Consider the following 21,525-nt stretch of genomic DNA (forward strand, 5'->3'; position numbering starts at 1 on the left):
ATAGGATAAACGTTTTCTACACACACAATGTTCAAGTTCCTACAGTCAACCACTAGGCAGAAGGACCCATCCTTCTCCTGGAACATTACAGGGGCAGCTACTTGTGGCCTAGCTGGTTGAATAAATCCTCATTCCAGGTTTTTATCAATAAAGTTCTGTAACTCCCCCAATTCTTTCTGCGTCATGGGGTAGGCTTCTGGTTTACGAAGCTTTACCCCCGGAAGAATTTCAATGCTACAGTCTGTGGGTCTATGAGGGGGCAACACATCAGAGGCCTTCTCACTAAATACCTCTCAAAGGTCCCAGTATTCCTTGGAAATTCTTTCCTCCCCCTCCAAGTGTTCTATTACTGACGTCAGTACTTCGGTTGGCATGGCTTCCTCTCTTTTGGCGACTCCCTTCTCCCCTTGCATGGTTTGGAGAGAAACCATAAAGCACCCATTCTCCAATTTATTCGCAGGTTCCATTTTCGGAGCCAAGGCAATCCCAACAAGACAGGTTGGTCCATCCCCGGTGTCACAATAAAATTCAAGATTTCTCGGTGATCTCTCATGATCATCTCTATTTGTTCAATTATAAAATGGACTGGACCTCCCCCTGCTACTGACCCATCTAGCTGGCAAAAGGCTATGGGCCTACTTAGAGTTTTTAGTTTGAGTTCCATTTTCTCCACCACCTCGGGGCTGATGACACACCTGGTGCACCCCGAGTCCAAAAAAGCTAGCATCTTTCCCTGGGCTCCAGTAGAAGGGACATGCAATTTAACTGGGATGGTCAGTGGTCCTCTTTTCCAACTCACCAAAAGGTCTTCATCGGAATCGGACCCAGATCCGCTGTCATCAGAGCTAGTCGGAGTTCCCAACTCCTCCTTTGTGGGAGGAGCGACCTCAGCATCAGCTCCCTTCTTAGCAGCCTCTCGAGCCTTGGCAAATGGTTTCACAACTCCTTTTCCTCCACCAGGGGTCGTCTTGGGGTCCAGCTTGACCACACAATCGACTGCCCGATGGCCTTCCTTTCCACATCTGAAACAAGCCGTAGATCTCTGCTTCCCACTGGCAGTGACTCCAGGACTTTTCGGAGCTCCTTTCTGGGGCTGGAGAAGGGTCTGCTTCCAGGTTCGACTGCCTGGGATGCGGTCTCTTGCCAGATCGATCTCCATCTCCGCCGCCAGGGTATACCAACCATGCAGGGTAGGGGGGGCTTTGCGCACCCGACAAAGTGCATACATGTCTTTATTCAGGCCATCTTTGTAGTTCTCCAACAAAGCAATTTCCGACTACCCTCTCATGTGGGGCACCAGCTCACAAAATTCTTGGTTGTATTCGGCTACCGGCCTTCTCCTGTTTGAGGTATTTTATCCGGATCCTGGCTTTCCGCTCAGCCAAAGGATCCTCAAATCTCGCTCTTAGGGCTGCCATGAATTGATCATAATCTCTTAGCACTGGGGAGTCCTCATTATGAAGGGTTACAAGCCAATCTGCTGCCACCCCTACCAGAACTCTGGTTACGCACCTCACATGGGCCACCTCAGATAGAAAATCCTCTCCCCAATCCTCCATGTGATTCCACACTTGAGCTAAAAACTGTCCAAGTTCCTTTGGCTCCCCGTTATATTTTCCAGGAAGAGGGGGAATCTTGGGCTTTTTCTGCCTATGTGGCAGCGCCTGTCCAGAAAGGGGAACCAGGCCTCTACTAGATGCTATGATCCCCGGGATTGAGTTGATTGCTCCCGGGCCCCAGCCACCTCTTTGTCGTACGCAGGCTCTCCAGCCCCTCCCAGGTGTGGCTCTTCTCCTCCCTTCTCAGAGATATCCTGAGCAGATGATTTGTACCTCTCACGGGTCTGTCATCTCCGGATGGCGTCTTTATAAAGTCTCACTGCCTCTGCGATTTGCAGGTCCTCCTTCATTTTTCCTTCCTGCTGCCAGGCAGAGTATCCTCCCTTACGTTTTCTTATTGTAACTCCTGGGAGAGTTTCCCCCAGTTCTGGTAATCTGCCAACTCCCACGGACCATTTTGGCTTCTCACGTCGTCCCTCTAATTGCAGCTTTTCCAGCCAATTTGCAGTTTTTCCTTCAGCCTGTGATTCGTGTGATGTGCCAGCAGCAGCCCTCATCTCCTCCTGGTCGATTCCCAGGTCTGACATACCTTTCTGGTATTTTCTTTTTCAGCCCCCATGGCAGGTTCCTGGATGGCTGATAAGGAGTGAGAACTTGCTTAATGTTACTCGTGCCTCCTTTCAAAACTCAAGAAAGAAAAAAACCCACTCCATTGTTTGTAGAGAAAGGTATCTTTTACTGAGAATGAATTGAATGCAATTAAGTAAAGCAAGTTCTGAAAAGTAGGCGTGTCTTACACATACATGTCCCCACATAAATCCCACCTGCCTCCAAAGGTCACAGCTGGGTCCAATCCATTTCTCCCTCAAGCGTCATGTGGAGGTCATCTTCAGATGATGTCATATCTCTGCTATGCACGAACCGTTGGCTGCGAGGGTTATCACCCGCTCCTGAGGTTTTGAATTCATTAGTTTCAATTCTGGATTAGTCTCCTCCCCCCTCCACCTATGGCAGCCGAAACAGCTGGCCCATAATTAAAGATACAGTACCCTTTTCCAATGCCTAGCACTAAAGACAGCAATAAACCAATTAACTGAGCAGTAAAACAATAAAAGCAGCATGCGGAGGCTGACACAGTCTTACTTTCTTTTGGATCCAAAAATAAACATTAGGCCTTATTATCAGGGATGTCTTATTTTTTTTCACCTACAGGAGGCGGCAAGCACAGAGGCCGATGGGAGTGGGAGTGCTACTGCTGTTGGATGAGCTACTGTTGGATGAGCTACTGTTGGATAAGCTACTGCTTTGGCAGGCAGGAGCTCTGTGGCAGCCCTGCAGTGGGACAAACAGATGGAGGAGGGAGGGGAGATTGCTCCTTCCTCCTTTGCGCCCCCAAAATTGCCCCAACCTAGAAATAAGGAGAAATTTTCTGACAATGAGAACAATCAAAAACAATGGAAAAGCTTGCCTTCAGAAGTTGTGGGAGCGTCACCACTGGAAGCTTTCAAGAAGAAACTGGACTGCCATCTGTCAAAAATGGTATAGGCTCTCCTGCTTGGTTGGAGGGGGGTGTTGGACTAGATGACCTACAAGGTCCCTTTCCAACTCTGCTATTCTGTTATTGTTATCTCATTAATATTACAAGGACGGGTGTGTTCAAATAGTTGGATTTTAGCATATCTGCCTTGCAGCAAAGCAGAACACAGGATTTTGGATCAAGTTTAAGGAATGCTTTTCTCAGTTTATTAAAGATAAATAAACATTTTGCTGGTTCTCATACACCCTTAGCAACCCAAATTCTATTGTACTGAGACAACCTATTTACCTCAACCCAATATTCTACATCATTCATTCTTTGTATAAGCATTTGCTTAGCCTGTATGTAACATAACTATATTCAAAATGATGCCAAAAGTCCATATGATACAAGCTTTCGCTCTACCACCAAATTTCAGTTTGAGGGGAAGTTATCAGCAAAACCTAATGAGGTAAAACTTAAGTTACTGGAAAAATTTTTTTACTGATAATTAGCCATAAACCTCCAAACTCAGATTTGGATTCAGGGCATTCCTTGTTCCATTTCAACATGTGCATTTGTTTTCCTGCTTGGGGAAACAGATATAACAAGAATTTCATTTGCATGAGCTCTAAATGCTTCTTGAAATAAATGTCAAGAATTTGGGACAAACATCTGACCTCAAAATGAGGGTTTAATAAAGTTGGAGTTAATTGTCCACCTTTAGGGAAGGAGACTCACTTAATAACATGTTTTCCTGAAAATAAGACCCGATCTTATATTTTTTTGGGCTCCAAAAGCAGCATTAAGGCTTATTTTGGGGAAAACACAGTACATATTGCATGCATACATGTGACATACACACGTGTGTCTTTCAGTGGAGAAAGCTGACTAGTCTGATTACTAGGCAGGCAGACTGGAAAGAATGTTGGATTTCCACTCATCTCCAAGGTTCTTTAGAGGATTACAATGTCAGCACCGACGATCCCGGGCTTCATCCTTTCCTAGTCCAGGAAAGCCTGCAAGCCGCCCTGAACGACCCACAGCGGTCCCAGTTGTTGCAAGCGGTGTGTGCATTGAAAGCAAAAAGCGTGACTCACCCACCACCCTGTGGAAGTGGCAAAATGTAGAGAACAGCCACCCTCCCTTCCGGAAAGAGCCAGGAGGTATTTCAATAGCAGGTCAAGCCGGATGTTATTTAGATCATGTCCTGGCATGTTTTGGAAGGGAGAAGAGGCAGCTGCTATTGCCCGTGTTTGGGTTTATACGTCGGCGGCGAGAGACTGCAGTATTTATTAGGAGGTGGGGAGCTTCAATTTTTTTTTGCCTAAGACAACAGACTGTCTTGTTTACTCTCATCGTGCATGCATGTTGTGCATGTTGTATCCAAAGTTTCTTCCTGAGGAGAGGCAAGAGAGGGTGGGGTTGGTGCCACACCATGGCCTCTGTGTGCTTGGCCCCCGCCTGGAGTTAGATAAGGGTCAATGGTATTCAAGGGAGGTTGGTGGGGCTGAGCTGCACTCTCTCTCTCTTTTTAAAATAAATCCTGCAGTATCTTGCTGCTGACGTGCAAACCCCAGCACGGGCAACAGCCACAGCACCTTCTGCCTTTGAAAACACACCAGGATGTGATCTGAACAACACCTGGCTTGACCTTCTATTGAAATGCCTCCCAGTTCTTTCCCGATGGGAGGATAGGTCTTCTCTATGTTTCACCACCTTCCATAGTGCAAGGGGTGGCAGGTGAGTTCCACTTTTCGCTTGCTACTTGCTTGCAGCAACTGAGACTGCTGCGGGTGCACCGGCAGCAGGCATAGGAAGAGGCATGAGGCCACCCATTCCATGTCCAGCAGCCACTGCAAGCACATTTCAGGCAGCGTGAACTCATCTGGCTCTCAGTCCCTCCCAAGCCACTGACAGGGAAGAACCTTCAAACAGAGCAGCCTGGGGCAATTTAATGCTTTTAATTTACAAATAGAAAACCTGGTTACTAATACTACAGTACTTCTCCTTCTTCTCTTCTTTCTTGAACTATTTTCCTTCTCCTTTTCCTTATCATCTTTCCTCTCCTTCTTACTCTCTTCCTTCTCCTGTCCCTCCTTCTTGGCATCTCTATTGGCAATCTTGTAGTTGATGAGGTTGTGCAGCACTATAACCAAATGGAACAGGCAAGGCAGATAGTGGGGTGGGATGGTGCCATGCCATGACCCCCACTTGCTCGCCACCTCCTGTGCTGGCCATGCCCACCCTCCTCTCCCCAGGGCTGATGCTCTTAATTCGGGCTTATTTTGGGAGTAGGGCTTATACTTAGGAGCATTCTAACAAATCATGCTAGGGCTTATTTTATGCTTGGGTCTTATTTTCAGGGAAACATGGTAGCAGATGATGATCTTACGGCTAGGTATACTATGTACTCAAAAAGTGTGGCCTAGTTCCTTTTGAGCGGAAAATCATCCCAAGATTCTCGACCATTTTACAGTATCTCTTTTCTATTTTGTTTGTTTTTGATAATTTATTTTCTTACTTGTTATTTGGAAGCCCATATATTCTCATACAGATAATCCAAGTTATAACAGTTCACTTAGCGACTGGTCAAAGTTATAACCTAGCCTCCCCCCAAGAACTTACAACATTACAAATGTTGCAGCACTATAGCTGTCATTCACACTTATGAACAATGGCAGAGGCGCAACATTTGCCCTGCCTATTTCCCACCCCCTGGGTCTCCATAGCCATTGGGCCTATGAAGACTCATTTACCTTACAACGATCTAGCGAGCTGTCAGTTCCATTGCCTGATTCAGTGCATTTGCAGAAAACAGAGGCCTAAAGTACTGAGAGATCATGCGAGATCAGTAGCACAAACTCTTGCGCTACTGATCTCGCACTACAGTATGTTAGGCCTCTGTTCACAGAGAACAACCTGACTAGGTGGCTCAGTGGCTAAGATGCTGAGCTTGTCGATCAGAAAGGTCACCAGTTCGGCGGTTTGAATCCCTAGTATAGGTCTCCTGCGTGAGCAGGGGGTTGGACTAGATGACCCCGAAGGTCCCTTCCAACTCTATTATTGGTACTAGAATGGTGCAAAAGGCATTTGCAAGTCAATCGGAGACTTGAATCAAGCAATTTCTCTGCTTCAAAGTCTCGTCAGCTTGCAAGCATGCCAAGACTGCAAAGAAACCATGGGAGAGAGACTAGAGAGGAAACAGATCTTCACAAGGTAAGAGACCCCACGCGGCAGGATTGGTGGGGAGCAATTGTGGGAACTTCATAGGAGGGAGCATGAAGTATCCCAGTGAGTCAGGGGAGGCCTTGAGTGGTCTGAAGCAGGTAGCCTGTTCCATTGCTAGGCCTCCATGGCCTTCCCCACTCTGAGATACCTCATGTGCACTTAACAACCCGCACATTTATTTATTCAAATTTATTCAAATTTCAAATTCATTCAATTAGCTAATGCGTGGGCAAAAGCAGGGAGTGATCACAGTCAAGTTATGCAATTTACTCCTACAAATCCTCAGGTTACAAATGTAATTAGCAGGCTCCTTTACATTCTTAACTCGAAGACTACCTTTATATGTAAACATGAGAAATTAAGAAATCATAGAAATTAAAGCTTCTAGCAAATGATATTTTTCTGGTTACAAAGTCAAAATGTGGACTGCATTACCTAATAGCTGCCACTCCATGACCAACTTCATGTATAATACCACTGATGAGGATTGCTGTGAAGAAATAGGACAGCTGGCTGATGGGAAGGTTTACACCAGGTACCTGTTTTCAAAGACATAACAAGATACAAGGAAGCAAGAGTGATTGGTCTTCCTGCATTCTGTTAACACAGCTGCCCTAAAAACTACTAGATTTTCAGCTCCTACACATGCATGAACTCATTTTCATGAAAAAATTAAGATAGAAAAGAGGAAAATTATAACCCCTAATTCCAAATCACAAGGACTAGTGAAGAAAGGCAGTAACATACTTCATTTTATTGTCCCAAAGGTGCTTTTTCAAAAGACAATTGCACTTTTCTTCATTTTTTTCCTTGAAAACATTTCACTTCTATCCTGAAGAATTGATGAAGCTTCTAGGATGAGAAGTGAAACATTTTCAAGGAAAAAAACAACAGTCTAGTTGCCTTTTGAAAAAAACAACTACGACCTGGGTGATTGAAAGTCTCCATAGACATTTACCTCTTTTTATGTTCTTAAAACAGAAAATAAATTTAGCCTAAATCAGACTTTTCCAACTGTTGTCCCTCCACAAATTTTCAACTTTGATTCAGCTAATCTTTACATATGGCCAGCCAGAACACACAGAGGGCACCAGATTAGTAAAGTCTATTTAAAATATGTTAAAATGCTTCATCCTGGAGAGAAGCTATATGATTGCGAACAGTAAACATTGACTTGATTGTAAAAATCAATTTTAAAAAGTGCTATTCAAAATCCACTATATTCAATATAGCTGTTTTGGATAGCTATCTACAGATAGAATTAATCTGTACATAGATCAAATGAATGCAAAACATGTTAAAAGGCATATATTTTGATTTTAATGTGCTTATACAATTTTATCTTGGTATTATTTGATTGCTTATTGCAAATAAAATATTTATTTATTTATTTATTTATTTATTTATTTATTTATTTATTTATCACATTTATATACCGCCCTATCTCCCGAGGGACTCAGGGCGGTTCACAGGCAAGTAAAAGACATATAAATACACACTAAAACCACATTTAAAAAACTTATTCTACAAAGCCGAATTAAAAAGCAATATAAATAATAAAAACCCATTTAAAACCAATATAAATTTAAAAACTAATCCAGTCCTGCGCAAATGAATAAATGTGTTTTAAGCTCGCGACGAAAGGTTCGGAGGTCCGGAAGTTGACGGAGTCCTGGGGGAAGTTCGTTCCAGAGGGTGGGAGCCCCCACAGAGAAGGCCCTTCCCCTGGGTGTCGCCAGACAGCACTGCCTAGCTGACGGCACCCTGAGGAGTCCCTCTCTGTGAGAGCGCACGGGTCGGTGAGAGGTATTCGGTAGCAGTAGGCGGTCCCGTAAATAGCCCGGCCCTATGCCATGGAGCATATTAAGAACATATTAATAAAAATGCAACATAGAGAGGGGAAGTTACCTCACCTCTCCATAAATATTATGTGTTTACAGGCCATACATGCCATACACATACAACATTCAGTTCAGCTCTCATTCATAAATACAAACCTATGTGCATTTAATATTATATTCATTGCCAAGTCTGGACTACAGTTATATTGTGGCAAGTCCAAAAGAAGGCCAATTTGATCTCAGTGAAAAACTGAAACTTTATGCAGGCTTTCATTCAGTTTACTCATTTTTATAAGATGACAATGGTAATACATTAAAACAGGAAAAAATAAAAATGTTCTAATAAAATATAATTATATTTAATGTCGAAGTATTAAAAACACAGTAAACCAAAATAAAACAATATAAAAAGATGACAATTTGCACATTAAAAGCCCTTTGGAAAAGCTCCATTTTTAACATTATCTGGGACATCAATTTGATGAGAGGAAGTAAATTTGTTGTGGTCAATGCCACAACAGAAAAACATTTCTTGTTTTTGGCTAACATGGGGAATAAGTTATAACTTTCCCCAGGAAAAAAGCAGAGTAATGAGTCAATTCTATTTATAAAACGCAGTTTTGTAAGTATCTAGATGACAACCTTATAGGTTTTTAAAGGTCAAAGCCAGCACTTCAAGCTGTAACTAAAAGTTGTATCCCTGCAATAAGTATACAGCATCCAGGTGTTGTGTTTTTTCCCTTTTCCTGAACATTTTTTTTCTGCCTATATATATTATAGGTACTTTAGGTAACATTGAGTTCTGGAAAAGTAGCCCCAGAAATCTTACAATATAAAAATAAATATTACGACACATTGGTATAGCAAAAGTCTGAATGATTTCTTGTAAAATACTGATTTTAAGTTTTCTTTCACTGGTAAGATTATAAATATAGAAATAAAACTCACCACAACCTGCAGCATTTGGTCACTTTGATGTGCAGGGTTTTCAATTAACATCTGTGACAGAGTCTGCGTCAATGTCTTCCCAAGCAGAACCACAGAACCAAACATAGCTGCTATGCCAAAAACCATCCCTATGTTAAACCTGAAGCAACCATGCAAATATTGTTATAAATTAGTATCATCTCCAACTTGGTAAGCACACATGTAAAGAAATGAATAATAAGTTACTCTTTTATAAAAGTGTTTAATGTATTAAAAAGCTATGATGTTCTTACTGTTGCAAACTGACCACAAATTGTAATTAGTAGAGACAATGTGTTATGACTTGCTAAAAGCTCTCTTGGAGACAGGAACCTACGCTTTGGCCAAAACCACTATCAGTAAGAAAGGAACATTCACCCAAGGTGAAGTTAGAAGTAAACATGTTAAGATAGCCTTTGTTAGACAGGAATTGTCAAGATGACCCTTCTAAAGTGTAAAATAACTTGGAGAATGACCTAGGAGAATAAAGGGGAGTTGGGAGGGCTTCTTAGGTGTGGGGTGCATTGTGTAGGAGTATAAAATATGTAGCTTGAAAACTGCTTCTTGCACTCTTTGAACTCAATTCATTTGGGAAGGGTCTAAGAGACTGCACTTGCAACCGCTTTTCTTTTTATTTTCATGTTTTCTTCAATAAACCTTTGATTTTGTGAACCAGACTTGTTTCTGAATTGTGAATATACAATTGGGGTTTTTATATCTCATACATGGCAAATTCAAATACTAAACAGTTCCCAATTTCCTACACATGCATTCATAGTATAAAAACATGCATTCATTGTACAAAAAAAACAACACTAAAACAAAAGGGCATCCTATTTAGCTGTCATATAAACAATCAGCTTCAGAACAGTAACCATTCTGATAGGAAGGATTGGAAGGAAGAATTTCCAGTAATATTTCTGAAACAATACCAGAGATAAAGAAATCTTGGCTTCCATCTTCCAAAGGTGTAGAAAAGGCGGTTGAAAAAAGCTGTCTGCCATCGCACATGGAATGGAGAGACTGACAGTCCATAGGATACAAGCCATTCCTCATAAGGCTCTTTCAGAGAAGATGACTGTAAGAGAAGGTGAATACGGTAAAACAAAAAAAGGAACTCAAGAACTTTGCAAATTAGAAGTATGATTGCACAAATATCTCATGTTTTCTTTTACTTCTGGAAAATGTGTCCGTAACTAATGAGGGCTAGCAAGCCAACATCTGGTATGTTGAGGACATGATGGACATTCCAGCAAAATGGTTATTAAGAGCAAATGGTTCATTCACAAAATAGCTGCCCTATCTATATACAAGACACCAAAATAGCAGAACATTATTTGCCTCTTTCTCTTATTCTTCCACTCCTGCTTATGTTTATCCTGTTCCTGAAAGGTAGTGGTGGGTTTCTACCAGTTCACCCTGGTTCGAGTGAACCGGTAGTGGCGGCAGCTGGAGGCTCCGACCGAACGTCATCATGGATGCTCTGCACATGTGCAGAAGGTTCTGTGTATGCGCAGAAGTACTGTGCACGCTCCCGATTCTGAACCAGTAGTGAAGGTAAGTGGAACCCACTACTGCTGAAAGGTATGTATTCTTCTCAAATAAATACTGAGCCACCATTTTTATTTCCTTAAAAAATATATGGATCCATATGGAGTTCACAGACATAAAATGAAGATGATGCTGAAACCAGTCTCTGGTTTCAGTATAAAATGTCAGGAGAGGCGAGAACTTGCCAAGTATCAACAGAACTGCTGTAAGCATAATGGCAATCAAGATTCCACACTGGAGAGGCAGAATTTGGACTATGTCTTATTCAACCTCTGCTATATTTTTGACTATTTTCAGCTGTTCTTTGTAAAGCAGGGGAGACTGGGGAATTCTAGGAATTGAAGTCCACAAGTCTTAAAGTTGCCACGGTTAGATACCTTAATGTAAAGCATCAACAGTGCATTATTTACCAATATTTTTTTCTGGAATGCATATCAAACCACTGGAAAAGATTTGCTATTTTGAAAGAAATTGCAGTAGATTCCTGTAATAGCAATGAAAACAATGAACCTAACATGCTTACTGAGATGAATGAGTATCTGAAGTAAAACTGCACATTCTTAACTTCATTTTAAAACAAAATCAAAGAGAAGATGAAATGAGAGGAACCAGAATTCTGACAACAAAAGTTGAAGAGATTTGCAAGGCTTGAGGAATGTTACTGTGACTGCAGTATATGCACTTCCATATCCCAAGATGGCGCCGATGAAGGCTGCCTCGGTGAAATGCTCTCTAATGGTTCTCTGTGATTCACTATGGATTTCCTACTCACGAGACCATCTGCTAAAAATTAAGCAATATTTCTTTAAGGAGCAGCTTTCTTTGATCTCACCCCCGCCTGTCTTTACAAACACAGAGGAGATTCCAAAACAGGAGGAGGCAATTCTCACGGAGCCATGGATTACTAAAAAAGCCAAACGACAGAAGCGAAGGAAGAGAGGTAAACGAAAGAAGAGAGGCAAACGATCTGGGATCTTAAACAGGCTAAGAAATCGTATTAAAACTCCTCTGCCTTCAATTTTCCTAACAAATATACGCTCACTTGCAAATAAGATGGATGAAATACTCCTCTTAAACAAATACTATTCTGATTTTCGCAATTCAGCAGTCCTATGCTTCTCTGAAACCTGGTTAAATGAATCAATTGAAAATAGCAGCCTGAACATTCCAGGGTTTCAGATTGAACGATCAGACAGGATTCCAGAAACATCTGGTAAAAAGAAAGGAGGAGGCTTATGCCTATATATTAATAGAAACTGGTGTCAAGATTTTAAAATAATTTACAAATTCTGTGACAACAATTTAGAGACTCTAATTATCAACTGCAAACCTTACTATTCGCCTCGTGAATTTTCCTCATTTCTTCTAATTGCTGTTTATGTCCCACCACAAGCCTGTGTAAACAAGGCATTACGAACTCTAGCTGACCAAATCATGGAGGCTGAAGCCAAACACCCTGATTCACTGGCCATTGTTTTGGGAGATCTAAACAAGGCAAACTTAAGGAAAGAGCTACCAAAATACTTTCAGCATGTCAATTGTCCCACCAGAGGCAAGAATACTCTAGACCATTGCTACACAACACTAAAAGATGCCTATCGGTCTTTACCACGTGCAGCTGTAGGACACTCTGATCATTGCATGATTCACCTTGTACCTGCTTACAGGCAAAGACTTAAAACCACAAAACCAGCAATTAAATCAGTGAAGACCTGGACAGAGGAGGCAAAATTAAAGCTGCAGGCATGCTTTGACTGCACTGATTGGAATATCTTTGAAGATACCTCTGCAGACCTGGATGAACTCACAGATACTGTAACATCATATGTCAGCTTCTGTGAAGACCTATGTGTACTTACAAGGAACTTGCGAATATACAGTAACAACAAACCTTGGTTCACACCTAAACTTAAGCAGCTAAGACATTCCAAAGAGGAAGCCTACAGAAAAGGTGATAAAATGCTGTACAATCAGGCCAGAAATGCACTAACAAGGGAGATCAGAGCAGCAAAAAGAAACTACTCTGAAAAGCTAAAGAATCAGTTTTCAGCAAATGAAACAGCAAACATGTGGAAAACTCTTAAAAATATCACCGGCTATGGCAAACCTCCTTCCCAGGCTGAAGGTAATCAACAACTGGCAGATGACCTGAATGTGTTTTACTGCAGGTTTGAAAGGAAACTACAGCCATCTATCTTCACAACCCCCATCTCAGACACACCAACAACAGCCAAGCCTCCTACAACTGACCCCATTTCATTGGGTTCACAACCCCTAGTGATCACAGAAAAGGAAGTGCAGGACCTATTTCACAGACAAAAGCCAGGAAAAGCTCCAGGCCCAGACAAGATAACTCCTTCTTGCTTAAAAGTCTGTGCTGACCAATTGGCCTCCATCTTCACCCATATTTTCAATAAATCACTAGAGATGTGCTATGTTCCTTCTTGCTTCAAATGCTCTACCATCATTCCAGTGCCGAAGAAGCCCACCATCAAGGAACTGAATGACTACAGACCAGTTGCTTTAACATCTGTAGTCATGAAAACCTTTGAAAGGCTAGTGCTTTCCTACCTGAAAACCATCACGGATCCGCTGTTAGACCCCTTGCAATTTGCATACCGAGCAAATAGATCAACAGATGATGCTGTTAATATGGCTCTGCACTACATCCTACAACATCTTGAGTCTCCAAAGATCTATGCAAGGGTCCTTTTTGTAGACTTTAGTTCAGCATTCAATACCATCATTCCAGACATTCTTCTAACTAAGCTAAACCAGCTACAGGTACCGGAACAGACTTGTAAGTGGATCACAAGCTTCCTAACAAACAGGAAGCAGCAGGTGAAGCTAAGCAAGATCACATCAAGTACCTGTACAATTAGCACAGGGGCCTCCAAGGCTGTGTGTTCTCCACACTTCTCTTCTCTCTGTATACCAATGACTGCATCTCCAATGATCCATCTGTTAAGCTACTGAAGTTCGCAGATGACACAACAGTGATTGGTCTCATTCGAGACAATGACGAATCCGCATATAGACGAGAGGTCGAACGACTAGCCTTGTGGTGCAACCAAAACAATCTGGAACTGAACACACTCAAAACCGTAGAAATGGTGGTAGACTTTAGGAGAAACCCTTCCATACTTCCACCTCTCACAATACTAGACAACACAGTATCAACAGTAGAAACCTTCAAATTTCTAGGTTCTATCATATCACAAGATCTAAAATGGACAGCTAACATCAAAAACATCATCAAAAAAGGACAACAAAGAATGTTCTTTCTGCGCCAACTCAGTAAGCTCAAACTGCCCAAGGAGCTGCTGATTCAGTTCTACAGAGGAATTATTGAGTCTGTCATTTGCACCTCTATAACTGTCTGGTTCAGTTCTGCAACCCAAGAAGAAAGACACAGACTTCAGAGGATAATTAGAACTGCAGAAAAAATAATTGCTACCAACCTGCCTTCCATTGAGGACCTGTATACTGCACGAATCAAGAAGAGGGCCGTAAAAATATTTACAGATCCCTCACATCCAGGACATAAACTATTTCAACTCCTACCCTCAAAACGACGCTATAGAGCACTGCACACCAGAACAACTAGACACAAGAACAGTTTTTTCCCGAACGCCATCACTCTGCTAAACAAATAATTCCCTCAACACTGTCAAACTATTTACTAAATCTGTACTACTATTAATCTTCTCATCGTTCCCATCACCAATCTCTTTCCACTTATGACTGTATGACTGTAACTTTGTTGCTGGCAATCCTTATGATTTATATTGATATATTGACCATCAATTGTGTTGTAAATGTTGTACCTTGATGAACGTATCTTTTCTTTTATGTACACTGAGAGCATATGCAACAAGACAAATTCCTTGTGTGTCCAATCACACTTGGCCAATAAAAAAAATAAAAATTCTATATAAAAACTGAAAAACATGTGCCTAATTCATTCTGAATACGGACTTATGACCACAATTGAGCCCACGATTTCCATTCCTAAATAAGGCAGTTAAGTGGATTTTGCCCCATTTTATGACTTTTTCTGCCACAGCTAAGTAAATCACTGCAGTTATTAAGTGAATCATGTAGTCATTAAATGGATTAGGCTTCCCCTGTTGACTTTGCTTGTCCAATGCCAGATCTCTGGGAAGGTTACAGTGATCACGTAACAAAGTATAGGTAATCCTTGACTTACAATAGTTTGTTTAGTGACCGTTCAAAATTACAGTGGCACTGCAAAGTGACTTGTGACCATTTTTCAACTTACAACTTATAATCTTTGCATCATCCCCAAGGTTACATGATCAAACTTCAAATGCTTGACAATTGACTCATTTATAACAAGGGCAGTACCCTGGGGTTTTATTACTGCAGTGATTCACTTATATAATGGTGGCAAGAAAAGTCATAAAATGGGGCAAAATTTATTTAACAAATGTGTCACTTAGCAACAGAAACTGTGGGCTCAATTGTGGTCGTAAATCCAGGATTACCTGTACAAAAAGTGGCTCCCACACTCAGAATGCCGTATATAAAAAAAGCAGCCCTGTATGGGTTGATCCTTTTTCCTTGGGCGGCTGAGGCAGCCCAACCAGCCTTATTTGTGGCCCATCCCCCTAAGAGAGACAAGTGCTCAACAGGGGAACCAATCGCGTTTCGGTCTTACTCTGCACCTCTTAAAATAAAACTTCAGAGGTTGGAGGTGCAGGGTGTGAGTAACTATTGGATAAATGAAACGTGTAATTTTTCCTCGAAAACCGCCAACAGGTCAGACCTTGCAGACGAGGCAAGGTGATCAAAGGCAGAGCGAGAGTTTGCAGAATGGGGAAAAGGCTGGTGGCCGCTATGAACTGCTCCTCTTTCTTCTCTGAAGACGTGAGGAACCTATCGCCCGCAAAGATTTCCCATACAAGGGCCTAAGAAAGGGAAGGCTCGAGTCTTACCTTCAGTACCGTGTCGGTTATGTATATGGCGCACCAACCCCCCAGCACGCAGACCACCACGGGCAGGGGAATCATACTGACGGCAGGAAAGCAAAACAAAAGTGACCACGTCGACCAAGCCGCGATTCACAGTTTACAGCCCGGAACAAAATGACCCTCGGAACTAGGGTGAGGCAACCGCATTTCCTGAGAAGGAGACTTCCGGAAAAAGCACCGGGAGAAACCTAGCGTGTTGAGTATTTGGTTCTTGGCGTTAACTTCAGGTTCTACTTTGCAGTTGATAGACGGCTTCCTTTAAATGGAAATACTGAGGAATTAACATATTGCGTGAAGAACAGCGGAAGTCTTTGTTGTTTTTACGTTTTATTCAAAGCATAATTCTCTCTTTAAAAAGTCCGAACGCACATCTTTTCCACTTACTTGCATGCCTGGGTTTTCATTTTTCTCGAGAAAGCTTTTTAATGCTCGCTAACGCTTCACTAAATGTCTGTGGAGATTCTCAGTTAACCAGGTCATGACTGCCCCCAAGGTGCTTTTTCAAAGGCAACTGGACTTTTTTGGGGTTTTTCCTTGAAAACGTTTCGCTTCTCATCCAAGAAGTTTCTTCAGTGAAAAAAGTCCAGTTGCCTTTTGAAAAGCACCTTTGCGTTTCACTAACTGGGAGATGGCCGGGTTCGGAAGAAAAATCTCACCTGCGTAATTTCTCACCATGTATCATGAAAATGTAGAAGTGGGACAGGCAACTAGAAGGCTTGAAGCCCCCTCCTCGCGACAGCGTATAGGTAGGGCCTAGGAGGGAAAACTGTTAGGTTTTTTATTGTACTGGAAGCAAAGACGCTCGTGGCACATGGAAAGCAAATTTATTAGCGTAGATTACAAGAGTAGGGAACTACGGCCCTTTAAAAAACTGGTGGACTTCAACTCCCAGAATTCCCAGAATTCAACTCAATTTCCGAGGAACCACCGGAAGTTCCAGCGGAAACCTAAAATCGAAATGTTTGTATGCGTGCTTTTGTATGCGCTTGTGTTTCAACTGCAGGAAAGCTTGCTTTGAAAAATTCCTTTGAGCCATTCCTATGCTTAGCAAGGTTCTTGGAACGATCAGCTGAAGACCAGTTGACGCTATAGCCTTTTATGTTATACTTCGGAGTCCACAGTGTTCTTTCCCTATTCCACACACTCCACAGCTGCCATAGCTTACTTTAAAATAAATGTACAGTACTGGTCTGGTATTTATAGACTAAACATTTATCATCGTTACTTGTGGAATGTATGCCTAGCGTGAATTTAAGGCGAGGGAAGTTTGGGATTTCAAATTCAATCTTGTTTGATTTCCTGGATCCATGAACTGCAAAAGGGCACCTGGAACACAGCATTCGTTCTGTGGTATCCCAATCCTTTTGAGCATGCCCCAAAATCGCTAGAATAAAACTCAAAACAAGGAAAAGAAATACAGAAACAGCTAAAGGTAAAAGAACACCCTCTCCATTCTTCCTCTAATAGAAAATAGCTGCAGGCAAACAGCCAGATCTGAGCTCAAGCTGTGAAAGAGAAACAATGTTGCAAACATGAACTTGATTATTCCAGTCGTTGAGAAACAATGATTCAACGGTGCTGATCCATTAAGAAAGGCATGCTAGAGGCAATAGACAGACCAAGGATAACAGGATAAAATCAATTACACATGCAGGGAAGCTGATACTTAAGACCCACCATGAGCCTTTGCGAGACAAGTAAAACCAGTCAAATAATAAAAGCACACCTCAAAATTACAAAATACTGTTAACTGTATAAAAATCCTTGCACTCACCACGGTAATTTGTCAGCCACCCCAGAAACCTGCTTCTATCACTAAAGTTACTGGCAACTAAATAAATAGAAAACTTCTTTCCTTGCAGCCTGTCTCCATTTTATTTCCAGCATCTTTCTCCCGGATTGGAACCAGACCGGATTTTTCTTCCAACAATTCCTATGCTCTGCCCCTAGAATAACTCCGAGGGAGAGTGGGGAGGCTACACTTCTGGTGAGACTGCATATGTACATGTGAAATCCGAGGCAGTTTGGCCTTGATTCCCTACAACCATGCCCATCCCGTAAACCAAGGATGGGACAATAAGCAAATGAACTTTTGGTTCAGTTTACCATAGCCGTATCGGAAACAAACCCTGATATTAAAGCAGCTTTTCATATATTTGCAAAGCTTCATCTTGGTGGAAAGATCAGAGCTGTTGATTCTTTTGGAACCGGTTCACATTATTTTGCTATGTCAGTTAAAGTTTTCTTCTCTCCATACATCACTGACTGATTGGGTCAGTAAATCAAGATTCTGCTAGTATCTCTTTGGCCTAACAAATGTTATTAAAAGGTGTACTGTAATTCACTTTATCAGATGCACAGAATTGATAGATTAATGTAGGATCTAAATTGGGGTTATTTGGGAGAAGGCTAGGACAGCATATGGAAGATAGGTTGAATTATGCAGGTTACATGGGAGAGAGAAGACACTACTTTATCAATTTAAAACCCATTGCCTTTGTTGAGACCTGAGATTGCCTGAAATCTTTTGATGTATTTAAGTTCTACAACCTTTTTTGCTGAATTTATTAATCAAATTTATACAGCCACTCATCTTATCAGAAGTGGCTCTGGGCAATGTACAACAATCAAACCTGTAGAAATCAGGGTCCAGTCATTTGCAAGGTGCAAAGATGTCTGACTGCCTTTGCAGTGTTTATTTCTTTTATACAGTTTTTACAAGCAGAAAAAAGGCAAACCAACAACAGCATTTTTATTGGTAGATTCTTCTCGCCCCCCTTAAGATACCAACCAGAGGCAATGTTCCGCAATATCCTGATGGTGAAGGCAAGGTGAGATAATGCAGACCAGAGCCAGAATGAGATGATGCAGGCATCTGAGGCCTGGCATCTGAGGCACAGCAGTGTGCTGCACACAACCTGATACCATGACCTTTAACCCCTACACAAACCCACAATATAAAAACACATATTACAAAGTATAAACATTCATTATTTAACTAATTTTTAAAAATCACTAAAATGGCCTGATAAAGTCCTGCTTTTCTAACATAGTCTCTGAGATCCCTTGTACATTCTTCTAATCTTGTCTGTGTACTTGTTGGGAACTGCAGTGTTGCTGTTGGGTAAACAATGGGGCAAACGAAATAGAGTTTTGCTGTAGAGTATGATTTCCATGTTAGAATCATCCTATTGTTGCTTGTGAGAATCTGCTTCAGTTTGTGTGTTTGTCTGCAAGTATGGGCTTACCATCTAGTACCTAAGAAAATGCAGCGTCATTATTCAGTTTGGGCTATAATTTGCTAATTGTGTGCTTGAGTGGCTTGAGCTATGACCAGTGCTATTGATTATTGGGTGGATAGGTAGTTAGGTCTCCTGAACTCCTGGTGCAAATCTGTCAGTTGAGCATCTCTTTCAAATGAATTTCAACAAAGTTAGTTTTAGGTTGGACCCTGTGTATAGATGATTGATTTGGTGATGTTTGCTGGGTGGAAATTGGAAACATGTAGGTACGCATGTCAATTGGGTGGATTCCACTTGCCTTTGCATGTGCAGATCGTCCATGATGATGTCTGGTTACTACTGGTTCGCAAGATCCAGACCAAACTGGTAGCAACCCACCACTGATGTCTGTCTTGTAATCGCTCTGCATGAGGCTGTCCTTGAGTACCACACAAAAGCTTCAGTTAAGTATTCAGCAGCACAGGCAGTGCCTTGGCATGCTCATGTGAAACTCTTATTTCATGAGTTGCACTGATTACCAGTGTGCTTCAGTGTTCTATTCAAGATGGTGGTTATTACTGTAGGAAAGCCATCCCCCCTCCCCAGAATGAAATATTTTTTACTCTTAATATTAAAAGAGGTGGAATATTATATTTCCCATAAAGGAGAAGTGCAGAAACATAGGAATCTGGCAACAGCCATTAAAAGAAAAGAAAAGAAAAGAAAAGAAAAGAAAAGAAAAGAAAAGAAAAGAAAAGAAAAGAAAAGTGAAAATATTTACAGATCCCTCACATCCAGGACATAAACTGTTTCAACTCCTACACTCAAAACGATGCTATAGAGCACTGCACACCAGAACAACTAGACACAAGAAAAAATTTTTCCCGAAGGCCATCACTCTGCTAAACAATTAATTCCCTCAACACTGTCAAACTATTGACTAAATCTGTACTACTATTAATCTTCTCATCGTTCCCATCACCAATCTCTTTCCACTTATGACTGTATGACTGTAACTTTGTTGCTGGCAATCCTTATGATTTATATTGATATATTGACCATCATTTGTGTTGTAAATGTTGTACCTTGATGAACGTATCTTTTCTTTTATGTACACTGAGAGCATATGCACCAAGATAAATTCCTTGTGTGTCCAATCACACTTGGCCAATAAAATTCAATTCTATTCTATTCTATTCTATTCTATTCTATTCTATTCTATTCTATTCTATTCTATTCTAAAATATTTTTTTTAAATACACTTTATTCAACTTTTTTTCCATTAAAAACATAAAAAATTATATCACTCAACAACAGCTATTTGTGGTGTTTTTCTTATGACAATAATTCATGCGTTATTTACAAAAATTAACTTGTTTTTTTATTTATTTATTTATTTATTTACATTTATATCCCGCCCTTCTCCGAAGACTCAGGGCGGCTTACATTGTGTAAGGCAATAGTCTCATTCTATTTGTATATTTATATACAAAGTCAACTTATTGCCCCCCCAACAATCTGGGTCCTCATTTTACCTACCTTATAAAGGATGGAAGGCTGAGTCAACCTTGGGCCTGGTGGGACTAGAACCTGCAGTAATTGCAGGCAGCTGTGTTTAATAACAGGCTTCTTACAGCCTGAGCCACACCGCGGCCCAGTACAATACAATTGTGTGTATTTACATTCTTATTTTATCTTTTACTTATAGTTAATAACTATCTTTAATCTATCTCCGTTCTATCCAATTATACCACTCTTCCCACACATTGTAGAATATCAATGCCTCTTTATCTTTTAAACTCAGCGTTAATTTGTCCATTTCTGTGCAGTTCATGACCTTTTGTATGACAAGTTTCTCTGTGGGTATGCATGGCTGTTTCAACATTGAGCAAAGGCTATCCTGGCAGTGGTTAATATGTGTAATATTAGATATTTTGTGCTTTTCACATAACTTTTTTTAAATATCCCCAGTAGGAAGAGTTCCGGTTCTAAATCTAGTTGTTCATTAGTAATTTCCTGTAGCCAATCTTTGATTTTAAGCCAATATTTTCGAGCCTCTGGGCAGGACCACCACATATGGTAGTATGTTCCTTCTTTCTTTTTACATTTCCAACAAATGGGGCTCATTTTTGGATACATTTTTGATAATCTTGAAGCGGGTAGGTGCCACCTGTAGAACATTTTATATGCATTTTTTTAATATGCTGCTGATTTTGTTAGTTTATGGTTTCTGTTCCATATGTTCTCCCAATCTGATAGATTTATATTGTGTCCAATATTTTGACCCCATGCAATCATACATCCTTTCACTACTTCTTCCAATTCTACTTCCAGAAGGTATTTGTAAATTTTAGTAATATTTTTTTTTTGTCTGGTCCTAATAAAATTTGTCTAATTGTTGTGGTTTGAGTTATATTCCATAGTCTTTTATATCTTGTTTATATCGGCTTTGTAATTGGAGATAAGCCCACAGTCAACTTGTAGCCCTTGTTTTTGGAAATCCTGTATTGATTTGAAATTTCTATGAATGTCTAACAGGTCTTTATATTTTAACATTTTGTTCAGGTCTAAATTGTTTGGGTGGATCATCACTTCCATTGTGGATAGCCAAATTGGGATTTTTATGTATTTTTATGTATATTTATT

The 21,525-nt window shown here is 41.0% G+C and overlaps 2 protein-coding genes across 11 annotated transcripts in view; both read right to left on the minus strand.

Moving 5' to 3' along the window:
* The window catches only part of LOC131199631 (uncharacterized), a 124,988-nt gene extending 111,614 nt beyond the window's left edge, over positions 1-13,374 (minus strand). The window contains exon 1 of the mRNA XM_058185607.1: positions 13,173-13,374. The gene's annotated coding sequence lies outside the window, so the exon portion shown is untranslated. The remainder of the gene's footprint in view (positions 1-13,172) is intronic.
* The window catches only part of MBTPS2 (membrane bound transcription factor peptidase, site 2), a 260,613-nt gene extending 241,111 nt beyond the window's left edge, over positions 1-19,502 (minus strand). For 5 of the 10 annotated variants that reach the window (XR_009155372.1, XM_058185604.1, XM_058185605.1 and 2 more), the window contains exons 1-4: positions 15,623-19,499; positions 10,046-10,191; positions 9,096-9,234; positions 6,742-6,845 (exon numbers count right to left, since the gene is read on the minus strand). Coding sequence is in view for 9 of the 10 variants with exons in the window: in XM_058185604.1 (XP_058041587.1) it covers positions 6,742-6,845; positions 9,096-9,234; positions 10,046-10,191; positions 15,623-15,697 (464 nt within the window). In the remaining variant the exon portion in view is untranslated. Of the gene's footprint in view, positions 1-6,741; positions 6,846-9,095; positions 9,235-10,045; positions 10,192-15,622 lie in introns of those variants that run through there. The other 5 variants (XM_058185599.1, XM_058185600.1, XM_058185598.1 and 2 more) reach the window with 3 other exon arrangements.
* Positions 19,503-21,525: the final 2,023 nt, after the last annotated feature.

Source organism: Ahaetulla prasina, chromosome 5, assembly GCF_028640845.1.
Source record: "Ahaetulla prasina isolate Xishuangbanna chromosome 5, ASM2864084v1, whole genome shotgun sequence".
Taxonomy (NCBI): Eukaryota; Metazoa; Chordata; class Lepidosauria; order Squamata; family Colubridae; genus Ahaetulla; species Ahaetulla prasina.